The sequence below is a fragment of the Heloderma suspectum genome, chromosome 4 (assembly GCF_057233095.1).
Source record: "Heloderma suspectum isolate Gila_16-S chromosome 4, 16-S_ref, whole genome shotgun sequence".
Classification (NCBI taxonomy): Eukaryota; Metazoa; Chordata; class Lepidosauria; order Squamata; family Helodermatidae; genus Heloderma; species Heloderma suspectum.
Window position 1 is genome coordinate 304209986 of NC_139461.1, and position 18493 is coordinate 304228478.

Consider the following 18493-nt stretch of genomic DNA (forward strand, 5'->3'; position numbering starts at 1 on the left):
TGGACTTTTAGATCTTGTTTTTACTTTCCCTAAATTTACACACATTTATTCGTGGAAAAACACATACATTTCTGCTGAGAAAAGGTGAATGGAATGGGGGACAATAAGCTAAATGTGATGTACTAAGGTAAATTGTTGCAAACCCCCTTATGGAATTATTTCCATGTTTTCCCACATGACGACAAAAATTTGCACCTGTCTGTGAAAGGACAACAGAACAAACAGTGTCTGACAAGCCGCAAAACACAGACAGAGTGGATTTTATACAATCCATACATCCCTACTCCTATGTTTACCTGGTTATTTAAACAGAGAAATGCTATAAATCGCAGTGCTAAGGTAACAGAGCACCAAAGCACCCCATGAAATGCGAAGAGTTTTATAAAGCCATGAACATCCATGGGATGTTCAGTGCCAGATCCTGTAGATCAGTGGTAGAGTACATGCTTTGTATACAGAAAGTCCCAGGTTCCATCCTCAGCATCTCCAGTTAAAATGTCACAGGTGGCAACACAGGCGAAGACCCCAGCAAAACTTTGAAAAGCTGCTGCTGGTCTGAACAGATAATACTGGGAAAGATGGGCCAGTTCTCTGACATAGTAAAAATAGCTTTATATAAGAACATAAGAAGAGCCATGCTGGATCAGACCAAGGGTCCATCTAGTTCTGCATTTTGTTCCCACAGTGGCCAGTCAGCTGTCGACCAGGAACCCACAAGCAGGGCATGAGCGCAACAGCACCCTCCCACCCATGTTCCCCAGCAACTGGTGTACATAGGCTCACTGCCTCTGGCACTGAAGGTAGCATATAGCGATCAAGACTAGTAGCCATTGATAGCCTTCTCCATGAATTTGTCCAACCCCCTATTAAAGCCATCCAGACTGGTGGCCATCACTACTTCCTGAGGTAGCGAATTCCAGTTTAACTATACGCTGTGAGAAACAGCACACAGTGCATGTTCACACTATGTTTGACGCTATACCGTACATTCTGTAAAACATTTAGCAGGAGCACTGCTTTCTTTCTTTTTTGCTACCAAGCACCATAAAGCAAACCTTTTTTCTACGCTTTCCTGAGGAATTATCCGATGGAGAATGCAAGGTCAACTGACAGACTGACAATTATTAGGGATGGATAGAGACTGCACCTTTAAGCAGCTGTGTGACAGGAAGAAGCCAATATTGTAGCACTGTATCTCTGTGCCAGAAAAATGGAAGTGTTAGTTTTTGACTGAAATGTTAGTTTCAGACTGTATTGCAGTTGTTGCAAGGGCTTCCATCCATAAAAAGATGCCAGCCTTGAGCCTGAGAGGCAATTGTTATAAACACTCCCCTCTTACAAAGGTTGATAAGCAATAAATGTTTCAGAGGGGCATTCAACATGCTCCCATTCTTGTACGCTAGGGTTTGTTGTTGTTTAGTTGTTAAGTTGTGTCCGACTCTTCGTGACCCCATGGACCATAGCACGCCAGGCCTTCCTGTCCTCCGCTTTCTTCCAGAGTGTGCTCAAGTTCATATTCATTGCATCGGTGATACTATCTAGCCATCTCACCCTCTGCCGTCCCTTTCTCTTTTTGCCTTCAATATTTCCCAGCATCAGGGTCTTTTCCAGGGAGTTTTCTCTCTTCGCATTAGGTGGTCAAAATTTTTGAGCTTCAGCTTCAGGATCTGTCCTTCCAATGAGCAGTCAGGGTTGATTTCCTTTAGGATGGATTGATTTGACCTCCTTGCCGTCCAGGGGACTCGTAAGAGTCTTCTCCAGCACCACAGTTCGAAAGCATTGATTCTTCGGCGCTCAGCCTTCCTTATAGTCCAGCTCTCACAGCCATACGTTACTACTGGGAAAATCATAGCTTTGATTATACGAATCTTTGTCGGCAAGGTGATGTCTCTGCTTCTTACTATGCTGTCTAGGTTTGCCATAGCTTTCCTCCCAAGGAGCAAGTGTCTTTTAATTTCATGGCTACAGTCACCGTCTGCAGTGATCTTGGAGCCCAAGAAAATAAAATCTGTCACTGCTTCCATTTCTTCCCCTTCTATATGCCAGGAAGTGATGGGGCCAGATGCCATGATCTTAGTTTTTTTAATGTTGAGTTTCAAACCAGCTTTTGTACTTTCCACTTTCACATGCTAGGGTTAGGGATGTGTGAATCAGCAAAAGCTGAGGTCGCCAAAGTTCTCCCAACTTCACCCTGAAGTCATTCTGACTTGATTCCCTATCGGACTGCAAGCTTTTCTTTTCTTTTGCACGAACGTCTGTGCATACTTTCGCGCACATTTTTCCAAATGTCTGCATCAATTGTGTGCGTTTTTATAACGTATGCATTCTTCTCCCAATGATTAAAGCATATTTGTGTGCATTTTTCAAAAGTACACATTTTTTCATGAATACTTTTCAAATGAATCCATGCTGTCAAATGCATTTTTTGGGTTGGCGAACCACATCGCAAGCTCGGAAATGTACAGACTTTGACCGCACATTGAGTCCAGGTCCGTTTTTGGTCTGGAAGTGCAAACTGTTTAAAATCCTCATAAAAAAACAAACTGAAATGAATTTCTCATACATCCTTAGCTATGCCCTGCTGCAGTGGTGGGCAGAAGGTAGATCTGGATTTCCAAGTGATTTACAATAAATTGGCATGAATTTCTGACTCCTATTAACAGACCCCCCCATTATACTGCTGAAATGAGGAAAACCTAGAGTAGCCTTCCCCAACCGGATGTCCTAGTTTTGAACTACAGTTCCCATCAACCCCAGCCAGCATGGCTGATGGTAAGGGATGATGGGTGTTGTAGTCCAAAACATTGAGAGGGTCCCAGGTACGGTAATGAGGAATGGATTTTGTGCAATAGGACTATCAGCATAGCTCAATTCTGGTACTCGAAACAACTTTCTACTAATTATTTAATTCTAGGTCTCTGTCTTTTGGATCAGGTCTTTGTTGGTGGAACTTGGGGTTCTGGGGTGGGTGAAATGCGGATCCCACGAGTCACAAGTCTGCCCACTTCTGGCCTACTATACTCAGAACAGTAGCTTTGGGGAAGAAATTAAAAAAATAATTAATTTAGGGGGAAAAGAGACCAAATAGAAAAGGTATCTCCCATCTGCAGCTTAATTGAGCCTCCAGGAAAAAGGAATTCCATATTAGCACAAGAGATGTAGAAACTGCTTTGTTTGTATGCTTCTTGGCACATCAATGGCATAGTTAGGAGGATGGTTTTGGCTTCATTTCACAGATGATGATAACAAGGCAGAGAGGAGGAGAGAATAAGGGAAAGAGGCCAAAAAGATATTTCCAGTTAAGGGAAAGAGGCCAAAAAGATATTTTTGGCTACAGTGCCATGCACTGACCTGGAAGTAGGGATGCTTGAGGATTTTGTTCAGTCAGCATTTGTAAGTGAACCAAGCTCGTATGTATTTCCCAGGCTAATATGCACATTGAAACCCAGTTATCCTTCAGTTTCTGCACTATTTTGAATTTTGCGATAAGAGTTATCTCGGCCTCAAACCTGTACTGAAATGCGTATTTTAGAATAAGATGCATACAGAAATGTTTTGTTTGGCTTTTAAATGGAAAGGTTTTTATTATTATACGTTGCTTCTGTAAGGGCACAATCCTATGGCCGCTAGTCAGAGGTTAGATGTCCATAGGATAGGTTGTTTCCCTGAAAACCGACCTCCACCCTGTCCCACGCTGCCTCGTAGGCAGCGTGGAATGGCCCTGTGTTCCGCGCTCAGAAGAGGAGCGCGGAGCGGCGAAAATGGGGTGTTCCTGGGGGCGTGTGGAAGTGCCGTTCCGACGATTCCTATGCGTCGTCTGGCACCCACCCCGACTTACCACGGCTAGACAGCTGATTTTGGCTGTCTAGCCGCAAATACAGGGTGGCTGAAGCACGGAGGGGACGATCCCCTCCATGCTGCTCCTGCCCTGCATCAGACAGCTGGTTGCCCCCGAGTTCAGAGGTTTCTGCCTATCCTGATAGGATTGTGCCCTAACTAGTTCATTTTAAATTTCGTTTTAAAATTAATCTATGATTTTATGAACTTGTCATACTGATAAGAGAAGTGTATGCTGTGTGTTTAAACTGCCATGGGAAGACCGCAGATGTGAAAGGCAGCTAAGAAATGCATTAAATTATTATTTGAGGATAAATGGCACACACGATGTATATCTTTAGATAAAATGTGCACAAAAATGTGTAATTTGTGAAAAATACGTTCAAAAATATTGCAAATTTTAGTTCATTTTTAAAGAAAAATTCAGACTGGCATGTAACGGGATGGAACGGAACTATGAATGAATACAAGTGAAACAGACACGCATCAGAAATAGAGTTATCCATCCTTCCTTGGAAACAATCCCAGTCGAACACAGTGGGTCCTAGTTCTGAGGAAGCATTGTGCTGTTAATGCACCTTATTTCTGGGCACCCATAACACACAGCTTAAGGTATTATCTGGAATCAGATAAACTGCTCTTTCTGTGCCAGAAGAACGAGTTCGCTCCCCTCCCTGCCGCATAGAACTTCATGCCTCATCCATACCATCTTCCATCTCCGCTTTTATAATCTGGAAAAATTCACATGAATTGAGATAACTGATATTTTGCACATGGAGTGCCAGCCTCCAATGTGATGTTAATGCGCATGTTAACGGTGAGATGATGCGCTTGTTCCTTCATCCCATGAAGGGTGGTACTAGCCAGGTAAACGTGTGAACCGGGCCATTAAACCCAAATGGAGGAGTCTTGCCATGGATTTCAATATATACCCTGTATGCCTTCCAGTCAGAAATCATATCAGCAGCCAATTCGCACTTGTGCCATTAATTCTACACGCATCGTCAAATAAGCACTGGCCAATGATTAACTACCAGTATGTAAGACAACAGCCCTACAGTTGAAAAAAAAATGAACCTGAATAAAGGCTAGCATAAGAACTCTGCAAAAGCATTTATCTAAAAACAAAACAAAACACCGACATTCACACTTGCTACCTTCAGATAATGCTTTCAGTATTGACTTGTTGGCCAAGGAACCATTTTGCATTGCAGAGGATTCCGGAAAATGTTATCGGGTGGACAGTCAACTCTTGCAGCTTGCGGGTAGGTTTACTGGGTAACACTGTGGCCTTCTGCAAATCTAGAACACATACAATACCCTCCTGTGGCTGTGGCATATTGCGGGGAAAGATCAGCAGTGGCAGGTATGCAGCCTTTCAGAGAACCCTATCTGCCACTACAAACCTTTTGATTGAATTAGAATTTTAATTTATTTGTTTTATGATGGTTTAAACTGAGGTTTTATTTAATTTTTTTTGCTATTATCATTAGCTGCCTTGAGCACCATTTCTTTGGTGGAAAGGTGGGGTATAAATCAAATAAATGAATAAATAAGAACCCTTTAAAAGCTTCCAAGGAAACACAGAGCTTCCTTGAAAATTATTTATTTATTTATTATTAAATTTATTAATTGCCCATCTGGCTGGTCACCCAGCCACTCTGGGTGATGTACAACATACAATAAAAACAGTTTAAAACAATAAAATTCTACAATAAAAACATTTCTAAAATACCCTAACCCACCCCAAATGCCTGCCTGAACAGCCACGTTTTTAATGCATGACGGAAGCTCATTGAAGAGGGGGCATGACGGAGTTCCCTAGGGAGGGAGTTCCACAGAGTGGGGGCCACCACAGAAAAGGCCCTCTCCCTCGTCCCCACCAGTCTAGCTGTCCTGGCTGATGGGACAGAGAGAAGGCCATCCGAGGCTGATCTTGTTTAAGTTATTAAATCAGATAATAATAATAATAATAATAATAATACACTTAGACAGCATCACTAATATTTTAAAGCACCATCAATAGCCAGTGGTCCGACTCAGTATAAGGCAGCTTCCTATGTCATAACTTTTCCATCCCCCCCTTTCTCATTTCATGTGCAACATACTTTACAGATTGCGCCATAGCTTCTCCTCAAAAAACTACAGTTCCCAGGGTGCGTGTATGCATGTTTGCATGGAAAGGAATATTGATTTATTATTTGTTTATTGAAAGTGTTTTTATGCCACCTTCAATAAAAAATTCACAGGCCTTTTACATAGAAATGGAATGACTACTGAACACGTTTAGACCTAGGGCAACCTTCGCCAACCTGGTGCCCTCCAGATGTTTTGGACTACAACTCCCATCAGCCCCAGTCAGCATAGTCAGTGTTCAGGAATCCTGGGAGCTGTAGTTCAAAACACCAGTAGAGGGCACCAGGGTGAGGGCAGCTGGGCTAAGATACTGGTATGCTAGCAAGTGACCCTTTTCAAGTTGGCTCATTCGAGGAGTAGATTACTAGGATGAAAGGACACACACACCTCATTTCAAGAAGCTGCAACAGAACCTAGCAAGCCTTTGTTTCAAGAAAAACCTCTTTAAAAAGTAGAGCAGGCTAAAGCGCCCTCCACTATGAAACCTGTTGCTCCACTATCTATGATTATTAAATCAAAGTTTATCTCATTAGTGGCTAAAAATGGCATCAAACACATTTGCTAGTTTGAATTACATCGCAAATTGAGCACAACCCTCTCACACATTAATTTTTGCTTAATGACTTTTCTTTAAATGTTCTTCTTTTGTCTGAACGTGTTTAAATGTTCTGCTTTGTTCTCCTGAAATCTTACCAGCTGCAGTTATTAAACAGTTTCATCTCTTCCTTCGCTTATCTTCCTAAGGCTATTCAACAACAGTGGTTATTAAGGTTTTCAGGATGAGATTACTAAGCAATGCTATCAATTTTAAGGCAAGAATTTGCTGTATCTTCTGCAAAATTAAATTGAAAAGGAAAGCAATCATTAATAGAAAAATTAATACAACAAGCCAACCAAAGTTAAGCAGTAGGATTTCAAAAGCACTTAATATAAGTTTGGCCTGGATTGTCCCTAGATTTTTTTTTTTTTTAGTATCTGCCATGTACGGAACAAACACACACACACCAAACCCTTACACTTGTGCAATACTCCCTGGTTTTTTTAAAAAAGCCCTGAAGATAAGCATTTTCTTTAAAACAAAGACAAACAGAATCTTGCCCTGTAACTGGGGGGGGGGGATTATTTAGTTCCCCCCTCCCTATCTTTACCTTTGATTTCCTTGGAACCTTCTTCAAAATAAATTAATTTAAGATGCAGGGAAACGGAGAACAAAAAGAGGAGTGTCTTAAGTGAGTGAAAATGTTTAATTTCTGGATTCTCACATTTTCTGAATGGATTGCATTGATTTTACCTTGTAAACTGCCAAACAGCAGCATATAATGATATAATAGCAATCACAATTGCTATTACATCATTATATTCATTATAACAATCAACAGATGCAATCACATCTTTACATTCATTATTTTAAAAGAAAACAAGTTTTTTTTTCTTCTCTCTCTTTTAAAGCTGCTGGCAATTTTTAATCAAGTATGTAACATTATCAAGGCAAGTTCAGTGCCTGAGACACCAGGATACACTGTGCGGTTATCAGTAAGGACATTGGCAGAGCGTCGCCTTCTGCCTTGATTGACATCAGCTGATAAAGACAAGCTTACAGGGTAAAGCAGATCGGGCTTTGGATGTTCAAAAACTTTCCTGCTTCTTCACCTGGCCCTAACCAAGGTATCATTGGACCTGTTTTGGGGTGTTATTTTTCAGGGAATAATTATGCCAGCTGTTCACTGCAAGCAGATGTTTGCTGTGCACTGCTGGTTGTTAAAACACAAAAGGTCTGTATCCACACTGAGCGTGTGCCGATTGTTGCAGACAATGGGAACCCTGTGTGACTGTGGTGTTTTGTATCACAGTCATTACATGAGTGACCCATTTCCACATGAAGAGTTCTTACGGGAGCAATCCTATCAAGATAGGTGGCCGCCTCCGAACCCGGACGCAACTACCGGACGCATGATGGGAGGAGCGCAGAGTGGATCCTCTCTTCCACGCTCCAGCCACCCCACATTAGTGGCTAGATGGTCAATTTCCGCTGCCTAGCCATGGGATGTCGGAGCGTAGGGTGGGGAGGCCGGATGACGCATAGGAAGCATCATACTGGCACTTCCGCACTACTCTCCCCTCCGAACAGCCCCTTTTGCCCCATCCCACGCTGCTCTTAGGAGCCCGGAGCCTGTGGACAATCTGCGCTGCCTACGAGGCAGCGGGGGAGGTGGCAGGGAGATGGTTCTTCAGGAACCGGCCTCGGAGCGCGGGCTCCAAGGTCGGTTCTCGGAAACCGACCAATCCTATGGCTGTCTAGCGGCCACAGGATTGCACCCTAAGGTGCTTAAGGCCTTAGACCAGGGCTATCAAACATCTTTCAGCCCAAGGGCTTAATCCAATTTTGGAGACGTTCTCCGGGGCCGCATTCCAGGGGTGGGTGGGGCTGAAGGCAAAAGGGGCAGGGCAAAGGCAAAAGGGGTGGAGCCAAAACACCAAAATGCAGGCATTTTGTACCTTAAAGCTCTTACTGCCAGTAATCAAGCCTTAGGAGAAGCATCTCAACCTTTTAGAATGGGGGAAAATGTGCAAAAGCCAGAAAGCCGCCAATCGATCGGCAGTCAGGGCAAAGGGGGCAGTATCCGTTGGGCAACTCTGGAGGGCCAGATTTTGCTCATGGTCTTGAGGTTCAACCCTCCTGCCTTAGACACATCTAAGCCTTTGTCTCTCCTTCCCTCACCAGTACAGTATCCAAAGAGGGATTTTAATAGCCTCAGAAATAAGGATCAAAGTTAAACTGACATATATTATTTGGGGTTAGCAAGAAAATGGAACAAGACAAGAAAACTAGGTCCTTCCAGATCCTGGTCTTTCAAAACATTTGAGCATTTTAGCACTGTTGCATATAAACATAACTGAAGAATTCAAAACAGTTTGCAGTCGAGTTTCTGTGGTAAAACGTATGTGCACAGAAAATTCCTCGGGTAAAGGAGGAGTTTTATGTAATTCAGAAGCTTACACATTCCATTACCGACAGAAAGCTAGTAGAAAAGATGTCATCTTACTTAATTTGTAGTTCATTTTCCTTGGGATCAACAAGACACACATTACAATATTTAAACAAAGCTAGTGAATAATTTAAACGAATGTTTTCTTTCTTCTCACTAAGTATTATACAGGATGCGAATATAGGAAAGAGTATTGTTGGATCCATCAGGCCAAAGGTCAACCTAATTTAGCATCCTGTTTCCAAAAGTGGACAGCTGGATGCCCCAGGGAAGCTCATGAACAGGGCATGGATCCAATAGCTTCCCCTTGTTGTTTACCCCCCTCTATCTGGGTTTCAAAGGTACACTGCTGCTGCACATGAAGGTTACATTTAATTTTCATGGCTAACAGCTCTTAATAGATCAGCCCCCCATGAAAGCGTCCTACCTTCTTAAAAAGCCATCTCAGGGCTCTTCGAGAAGAGACATCATTCACAGAAGTGGAAATTGCATCATCCCCCCCCCCATGAAACAGCTGGCGGATTGGGATGCTGGCACAGGTCTCTCTGTGTGTAGAGGGGTGGTGGTGTAAAGCTTTTGCTCCCAACTGAGGTCCTGATCTGGATAAGGCCCCTCACACCTGCTATTTGCATTGAAAGAAAATATTCCACTGGCAAAAATAGGAATGACACTTCCAGTGCAACTGGCTGGTGCATAGGCCCTGATCTGGATCAGGACCACAGTGGAGGGTAAAGAGTTAAAGTCCCCTACCCCCGGGTCCCAATCTAAATCAGGCCCCTCCACTTGCTATTTACTTTTTTAAAAAAGCCATTCATGTAATTGTTAATTTGGCCCTTCATTTTATCAAGGATGAAGCAAAGGCATGAAAATGGGATTGTTTCTGAATTACAGCTACTGCCATTATTTAATTTTAAATGAGAGTCCAGAGATAATATTAATCTAACTATGGGGCCACAGCTCTGCTGTTGCAGAAGTCAGCATTTGAAGGAGTCCATCCACCGCTCAATTATTTCAATGACACTCTCCACGCTGGACTTCTGCGTACCATATCCTTTAAAAGCTGTGTTCCTAAGCATACTTGCTTAGAAGTTCCACTGAAATCAATGGAAATCAGGCCGCAAGTCAGTAATTGGCAAGCATGAACTCCAAAATACAATGAATAAATACATACATACATAGAGTATCAGTAGCATTTTATGGCTACACTTCAGTCCTCTCTGGCCAGATGTTAAGACTTATTGCGCAAGCAATTGAGCACGAAGGATGAAATAAAGCCAGTTCAAAATCACAAACCATGGCATTACTCTGGTGCTACACCTGAGAAATATTTTTTTTTAGGATGGGCATTTGGCTGCAGCTTTCACGCCATTAATTCCTAAGAGTTACGCAAACATGAACCTTGATTAAACACATATATGGGCGTCGATGTAGGAATTTCTCCATGTATACAAATTCATACAAAATATATAAATAGAAAGTGAAATGCATAAAACGAATTTCATTTTGAACTCCCATACACACAATTTCTTACTTTCTTCACGTTGCTTTGCTATTCTCTCTCTTCAAAATGCTGAAACTGATTTAAAAACGTTTTATATCATTCACTGTAAAAGGGGAGTCCTTCACTTCAAGCATTCCAATAAACCAAAAGGTACAAGCTCACACAACAACACTGAGGCTCAAACAACTGTGTTTTTTTAAGGGAAATGTGGACAGGAAGACTGTGCAGTTGAGTACAGCAGTGACGCTGGGAACGGGTGCTGTTTTTGCAATCAAAATCCTGCACCCACAAGAGCCTCCGTATTCTCCCTCATGGGTGGGAAAGCAATCCTAGCCCTGCTGTCGCATGAAGCTTCACAGTGCCACCCCCACCCCCACTGCACTTCCCTAAAATCGACCAACCTGACAGGAGACCATGTAGTCCAGGAACAACGGACCACATGGCAGGATTCTCATACAACACTCTAATTCCCGCCTCCTCCAGCAAAATGGGTAAACACTGGACTACTTTTCAGCATAACCCACAGTCTCTCAGACACCCACCCCCCGGCCCCAAAATAATGATGGCCTTTATCTGCATTGGTAAGGAATTCTTTTTTTAAGTGTCAGAAAAAGAGGATCATTTCTTTCTTTTTTTTGGGATCAAATAAGACGTAATTAGAAAGATCATGAATTCCTGTCTTAGCTGCTACCTTTTGTTTCAGGTAAACACACTATCGTCCAATCACAGCTACAGTAAAATCCTGGATTTCTGAATTGTTTTCTATGGGCCAGCACCCACTTTTCCACCAGGGAAGACACCTCCTGAAATTGCTTAAACGTGAAGCTGGAAGTTCATTCTCCTGACAATGGGTATGGCATACTAATCTTCTTTTTGTCTATATCACTAAGTTGACTTTCTTAAATGTCATTCAGAGCTATGACATCCATAAATACACAGACACACTTATTTTGGGGGTTCCTTCCCTACATACAATAATAGAGAAAACCTATTAACAGTAGCCAGCATCTAAAAAAGCACAAAACTAATTCTATACATCAGAGGTGGGTTTGGACACCTGTTTCTCAAATATGAAGTCCTCCATGTCAATGGAAAAATAGTTTGTAATGTGCCATAGAAGGCTGCGTGTCTATTATGCAAAGGGAAAAAGCCAAAAATCCTACCAGGCTAGTGCAAGTCCATAGGCTCAGCTAAGGAGCTCCTTGGATCCTGACAAAGGTAGCTGGAATAAAAATTAATGATAATTCTAATCAAACAAGAATGCCCCCCTCCAAAAACTCCCTATCTGATGGATCACACTGGCTCCCAGTATTAAATATCACGTTTTCCTTCCTTTCTGTTCCACTTGATAAAGAGTACTGTGTAATGCAATTGCTTGAATACCAAAGTGTCACCTTACTTATTTTCTGCGCTTAAAAGGCAGCCCAAAGAAATCCTCTGTACCAGCTTTTCCAAGAATACATTAGCGACAATTTAGAACCCTAAACATACACACATGTGCAACCTGACTCTCTGAATGCTGATGTGGGTGGGGTGGGGGGAACCTTGACTAGTCAATGGTGTTTATTCTCCTAATGCATAGGATTGCAGCCTTATTTAAAAGCGAGTTCCATCGAAAAGCAGAGTGGTAGTTATATTGTGGCTCGTATCAAGTTTTGTCCCAATTCCAGGTGTGTAGTTGCAGCTACATTCCAAACCTTAAAAAAATAAAAATAAAATTCCTATCTATATGAAAATTGCATCTGTTAGAGTGACCGTCCGAAATTTGGAAAACGTGGATACTCTATATCAATGCTGACACTGCTGTATGAATTATGTGAATATCCAACAACAAAGTGGCACAACAGTGAATATTAACAATCACTGAAATATGATTATTGCTGTTCCTAGTGCATGCCCCAAAGTAGAGAGTTTTATATTTATTGGGGTACTCACAAAATTCACTTGGGATTATCCACGTATGACTGTTGATATTCCCCAAATTTTGGACATTCATCGTAACACCCAACTGCACATACAGAGACACACTTATCTCACCAATACATTAAATAATAATATATGTGATAACCAAGTTATAATGAAGATGTTGTATGTAATACGTAAATACAAAGTTTGGTTCTGATACCAGATTACTACTGCACAGACTTCAGTGTTCTCGAAAAGTCCACTTACACAAAGCAATTGCTTCATTCAGACTTTCCAGAGTTTGCGGGTTTATCATTATTTAAAACATTATTAATACCCCATATGTCTATTCAAAAATCCACAAGGAGACTAGAAGCTGCAATCCTATACACATTTACCTGGGAAGTGTCACTGAATTTAACAGGCTTACTTCTGAATACAGGATTCGTAGTGAGACTAATCCAAAGTATAGTGATTCAAGATCTGCAGTCTCGGGGCAGAATAATATGTTATCTCGGCAAATGTATGTTCCCAGAACTGTGTGTTGCCTAGATAGTTCAAATGTGAGCTGAGCACTTGCAGAAGAGATTTGATATGTGGGAAGGAAGAGTGATTAACTCGCCACCTCCAAACTCACTGCTTCTCTCTTGAAAGTACCCCGCACTGCTTTTCCCCAGCTGGACACACTTCTGGTTTTGGAGCCTGGCTGGAGGCAGGAAAAGAAAGATCTGAGGAAGCATTATTAATAGGGGAGAATTGGAAGGTAGACAAAAAAAGGTGGGCAAAGCAGCCCTCTCTCACCCATCAATTCTTCCCTACAAATGCCCTTGGCAGTTCCCACACTGGCTGGAGCTCTGGTGTTTTCTTCATAGCCCATAGCTCTGCTTGCAGAAAATGGTTTTGAATCAAAAGATGTGTCAATGTCAGTGACTTTGCCCTGTCTCCTAAAAATTCTGGCCACAATCCACCCACAACCTTTAAGGATGCAAGCCTATACAAGTAAGTCCCATTGAACTCTGTGGGACATACCTCTGAGTAGACATTAATAGGATTGTGCCGCTGTAAGTCCCATTAACTTCAAGTGCCATTTGTCAGTCAGAAATACTATGCACATCACAATGAAAACAGTGGGTTGGATCCAGAGTGGTGCTTAGCAGAGTTCCACCAGCACTGGAGGAAGGGAAAAAGGAAGGCATCTTGGCCATTCCTCCTTCTCCCTCCAAGCCCTAGTGCCTCCCGAAGAGATGTTTTGGAGGGCTCCAGGGGTGACCCATGGTATGAACAAGGTGGGTAGGAGGGCAGAGGAAGGGGGAACTATCCAAGTCTGCCTTCCCACCCCCATCCTCTAGCAGGTAGCCTGCCCTGGATGCCAGTGCTTTCCGTGAATGGAAGGAGCCCTTCCGTCCTTGGAATGGCAAATCTGGATCCAACACATTGGTCTTAACCTTGCATAACATTCGCTGTAACTTTTGGCCCTTCCACCATAGAAAGTAGTATATGACTCAATCAACATTTTAGGACGCAATAATGTAATTATAAAAACCCCTTTTACCTCTGTGTAGACAGCATCTCTTACTTCTTTTAATACTATTGGGGACTTTCATAAGGTTGCAATTGTAGGAGAATTCAAGCTTTTCAGTCACTATTATCTAAAAAGAGAGCAATTATAAATCTCATTGTTATTAATAGTAGTCTCTGATTTGAAAAAAGAAGCTTGTTTCTTTTTAAAGTCAGACTCTTAACACTTTTTATTCTGCAGCTCTTTTGGAAAGAGTGGGAGCTGAACAATTAAAACATTGTGCACTGAAATAATCCCAGATAACTCCAGTTCTAGGGCTTTGAGCCAGAATTAATAAATGTTTATCTGAACATCACGATTCCTTTCTAAATTAAACCTCTGTAAAACACAGACATACACAAAACCTTTCCAGCACCCCATCAGTTTGCAATATTGAAAATTATTATTTCTTCTTTTGCGTATATGTACAGTATCTAATATTTCTCCAGGGTTTTTTTCAGGGTGCGTGCGTGTGTGTTTTAATGTGGCTTTTGCAAAGTGGGGGCACACGTAGATAAACCAACCCTGTGAAAAATAAAATGAAGAAATTAAAATGGAAATGAGAAGAAACCAATTTGAAACCATATGTCTTTCTGAATGCAGGTTAATCACGCACTCCTTTTTTGCAAACATGCAAGGGAAAAAAGGGCTTCTGGAGGGAAAAAGTATTAATTAAAATTAAATGCTAGAGACAAGCAGGTTTGGAGGCACCGCGAGTCCTTTTCGTATTAGCATAACATTTGCGACAGCCCTGGAAATTGGTTTAATAACCTTAAATAGTTACACCCCCTCATCTTTAACATAAATAGCCGTGGACAGATCAAGCCCTGGGGGGTTTCATTGTACCAATTTGCGTGGTTGCTCTGACACTGAATGGTGAGATTTCTCCTACTTTAACACAAATCACAGAACGCATCTCTATTATTACTGCACTGGAAGCACCAGAAGATCCCTTCCAAACCCAAACATTAGCTGCAAAAAAAAAAGAAAGAAAAAGTTCACCAGATAACAATTATCACTGTGGCAAATATTAGACACTAATAGAGGGATCCACAAAGCAGCTATGTCCCAAGACCTAAACTGACAAGGCAACCTGATGCACCAACCCGTTATTCAGAAGAGTGTCTTACAGCATCATCATATTTCTTAAGCGCCTAAAAAACCAAGGAGCTATACAAAAGCAAGACACTGCTGGTGGCTTCAATGAAGAAACAAAAATCCAGTTCAACTCATTTCAGAATTGCAGCCTTGATGTAATGAGATCCAAGGTGCGAACCCCATTAAATAAAAAAAAAAACACCTGGATGAAGTCGAAGGCTGCAACCCCACAAATTCTTGCTTGGGAGTAAGACCCAATGAATACAGCAGGACTTATTGCCAAGTAAATGTGATAGGATCGGGCTGCGGGGGCTCTGTCTTGACTGGATTGGAGGCTGAGCTCTAGAGAGGTATGCAGCCCAAGCTACAGACATCATGACTGTCGGGAAAAGAAATTGCAGATTCAACAGAGGTGCAAGCAAAAGGGACCAATGCAATGGCCTACACTGTTCCCAAATCATCAGTTCCACACAACAAAGCCTGTTTTGCACAGCTAATTGTGCACCTATGAAAGGGCTTGCCCTTCTCCGCATGGAACTGCGCAAGCTTTCTGGATACACCACTGCATGCGATTCTCTGCATAATAGTTTGTAACCTTTAACTCTGAAGAAAAAGACTCTCCTCCTGATCAACTGTGTGCATCCAACAAGTAAAAAAAAAAAAACTTAAGTGGGCGTTCTCATCTTTTTAATTCAGAATTACAACAGGAAACAAACACACACACACACACGCTTCCCAGCCAAGAAGCACCTGATCCAATCTCTGCTTTCTGTTGATTTCCAAGTTCATTTAAATGTACTTACAATGGATTTTTTTAGATTGGTAGATTGCATGGCTGTGGAAGATTAAGGCTACAATCCTATGCCCACTTACCCAGGAGTAAGTCCCGCTGAACTCAACAGTAGTTTCTTCTGAGAAAAGATGTATAGGATAGCATTTTAAAAACAGGCCTTTTACACCCCAGTGTGAAACATACTTACTGAGAAGTAAACTCATTGGATTTTGGAGTCACATTTCCAAACAAGGCTGCAATGCTAAACTAAATAGCTGAGTAAACATGCATAGGATCATTAGGAACAGGGTATTAGAATCCACAGATCAGATTCCTGCCCCCACCCTCGCTGCGCCTAAATCTCTCCTACTCCAATAACTCCTCCCCCTCCCATTTTTCTAGTAATAAAGCTTCACTTAACTCAGTGAGTTTTATTAACAAGTTAATACGGGTCCAATTCAGACAAAATTACACCCTTACACAGCCAATTCTATGCATGTTTACTCAGAAGCAACCCCCCACAGTTCAATGGGATTTATTTGAGTCCACCTGTGCATAGGATTAACTTTTATTGTTTTTAGTGGGATGATTAACTTTCATTTCAAACACTCTCCCACTGAAATCAATACAATTTATAAGTGCTTAAATTTGGCTGAATCGTGCCCTAAGTATTTAGGATTAGGTTGAAGGACTTGTTCAGTGCCACCTTTTCTGAAAGGATGACTCTTTTCAGGATTGGTTTATTTAGCAAGCTGGCCTTGTGAGAGATTTAGGACAGAACCCAAGTCTATTGATGTCCTTTTTATTTATTATAAATACATATAAATAAGCTCAGTGAATGCTAATTTCCTTGTTTACCAAGAAGCATGGGCAACTTTGGAACATGGTCCAACCAAAACTAAGAAACAAGCAAAAAAGAAGAGAAAAAAGCAGGCAACAACATACAATCGAAAGACTGTAGCCAAGTCCAAGAATGGGTTTAAAGCTTAAAAATATATATATGTATAAATAAGTTGATCAACCCATTAAGAAGCATTTCTGTATCCACAAACAACACCCCAAATTAAATTTAAAAAAATAGAATGATCAGGTGAATTTTTGATAGTACAGATACTGCAAATTATCCTTGGATAGGTTGCAGGAAGATCTTCCATATTAGTAACTTCGCATACTGTAAACATTGCATAGTTTGTATACAAGTCGGTTTGTTCCAAAGGAAATCTCACCACAATTTCTCCCCCCCCCCCAGGGGGTGGTGGTGGCAGCGGTTATTTTATGAATGACGAAATAACTTTCAGAACCTGACTTACAACTGCCTCAAAATACGAAAGGGAAAAAAGCTATCCTCAAAATTAATCCGTGATAGAGCTGAGAGAAGTGGGGGGGGGGGGAGAGAAACAGCAGTATTAAAAACAAACTATCTGCAGAAGTTTCAGGAAAGAAGGTGCAATTCTTGAACCATGGTGTATGGGGAGGGCGGGTGGGGAAAGAGTACAGAAGTGGAGCGTGATGGATCTAAAGGAAAGGATCCGGATTACCACCATAAAAGGGGAAGGGGCGCGCGAAACGAAGCAGTTGAAAGCAACGAAGAAAACGCAACTTAACTGATGGTAAGAAGGCGGGGCTGATGGAATGGGAAAGGAAACCTTTTTTCGGAGCTGGTTCTAAGGGCAAAACGTTCGATCACGGTTTTTCGGCGCAGTGTTTGCAAAGGCCGGAGGCGGCCCCGGGGAAAGCAGTACATTTCTCGGGGCAGCTGGGCAAGGCGGCGCCCGCGAAGGGGTAGACGGCTGCCGACTGCCCGAAGGGGGCCAGGGCGGCCGGGATGGGCGCGCCGAGCGCCTGGCCTTGGTTGAGGTAGGCCACGAGGCGCCGCATCTCCTCGAGGGCCTGCGCCTGCATGAGGATGTAGTTCTTGGCCAAGAGCAGGGTGGCGATCTTGGACAGCTTGCGCACCGACGGGCTGTGCGCGTACGGGATGACCGAGCGCAGGCCGTCCAGGGCGTCGTTGAGGTCGTGCATGCGCCGCCGCTCGCGGGCGTTGATGCTGAGGCGCAGCGAGCGCTGCTCCGTGGGCTTCTTGGCCCCGAGGGCGCCGCCCGTCTTGAGCGGGCCGCCGCGCTCGAACGCCGGGCTGCCCGCCTTGCCGCCGTCGAAGGCGTCCTCGTCGCCGCTCTGCTCGCCGCTGCTCTCCGCCGACTTGTCCAGCTGCGCGGCGTGGAAGCTCACGGCGGCCGCGCCGCCGGGGTAGGCGCGGGCGTCGCCGCCGGTGCCTCGCACGGCGCCGTAGGCGAAAGCCGTCGGGTTGTAGCTCTGCGCCAAAGCCAGGTACGGCTCGCCGCCCAGCGACTTGCGCGCGGCCATCGCTTTCTCCGGCAGGTCCGCCGCCGAGCCGGACAGCAGCTGCGCGCTCTGGGCCACGCTCATCAGGGGAGCGGCGGCGGGGCGGCGCTCTCTCCGCAGCGCCGGCCCTGCGCGGGTCTGGCGGGCCGCCGCGCCGCGCCTGGGACGGGGAGGGAAGCGGGGCGCGCCCCTTCGCGCGAGCAGGAGGAAGAGGAGGGGGCCGCCTCGCTCAGCTCGGGGCCGTCTCGAGGAGCCCCGCGCGCCCTCTCCTGGGATCCCGGGGCGTGCGCCCCCGCGCCCGGGTGGCAAAAACGCGCGCCTCTTCCGCTTTCCGCGCCTCACCTAGGATCTAGTGG

At 43.6% G+C, this 18493-nt stretch overlaps 1 protein-coding gene across 1 annotated transcript; it reads right to left on the reverse strand.

The window, feature by feature from the left end:
* Positions 1–17477: 17477 nt before the first annotated feature.
* BHLHE23 (basic helix-loop-helix family member e23) lies at positions 17478–18158 on the reverse strand. The gene has a single exon (XM_084848415.1). The coding sequence runs from the start codon at positions 18156–18158 to the stop codon at positions 17478–17480; it is 681 nt and encodes a 226-aa protein (XP_084704541.1).
* Between the last annotated feature and the right edge of the window lie 335 nt (positions 18159–18493).

What these genes read in the sequence shown, in the direction of transcription:
- BHLHE23 (XM_084848415.1), bottom strand. Translation starts at nt 18,158, where the DNA reads ATGGCCGCGCGCAAGTCGCTGGGCGGCGAGCCGTACCTGGCTTTGGCG.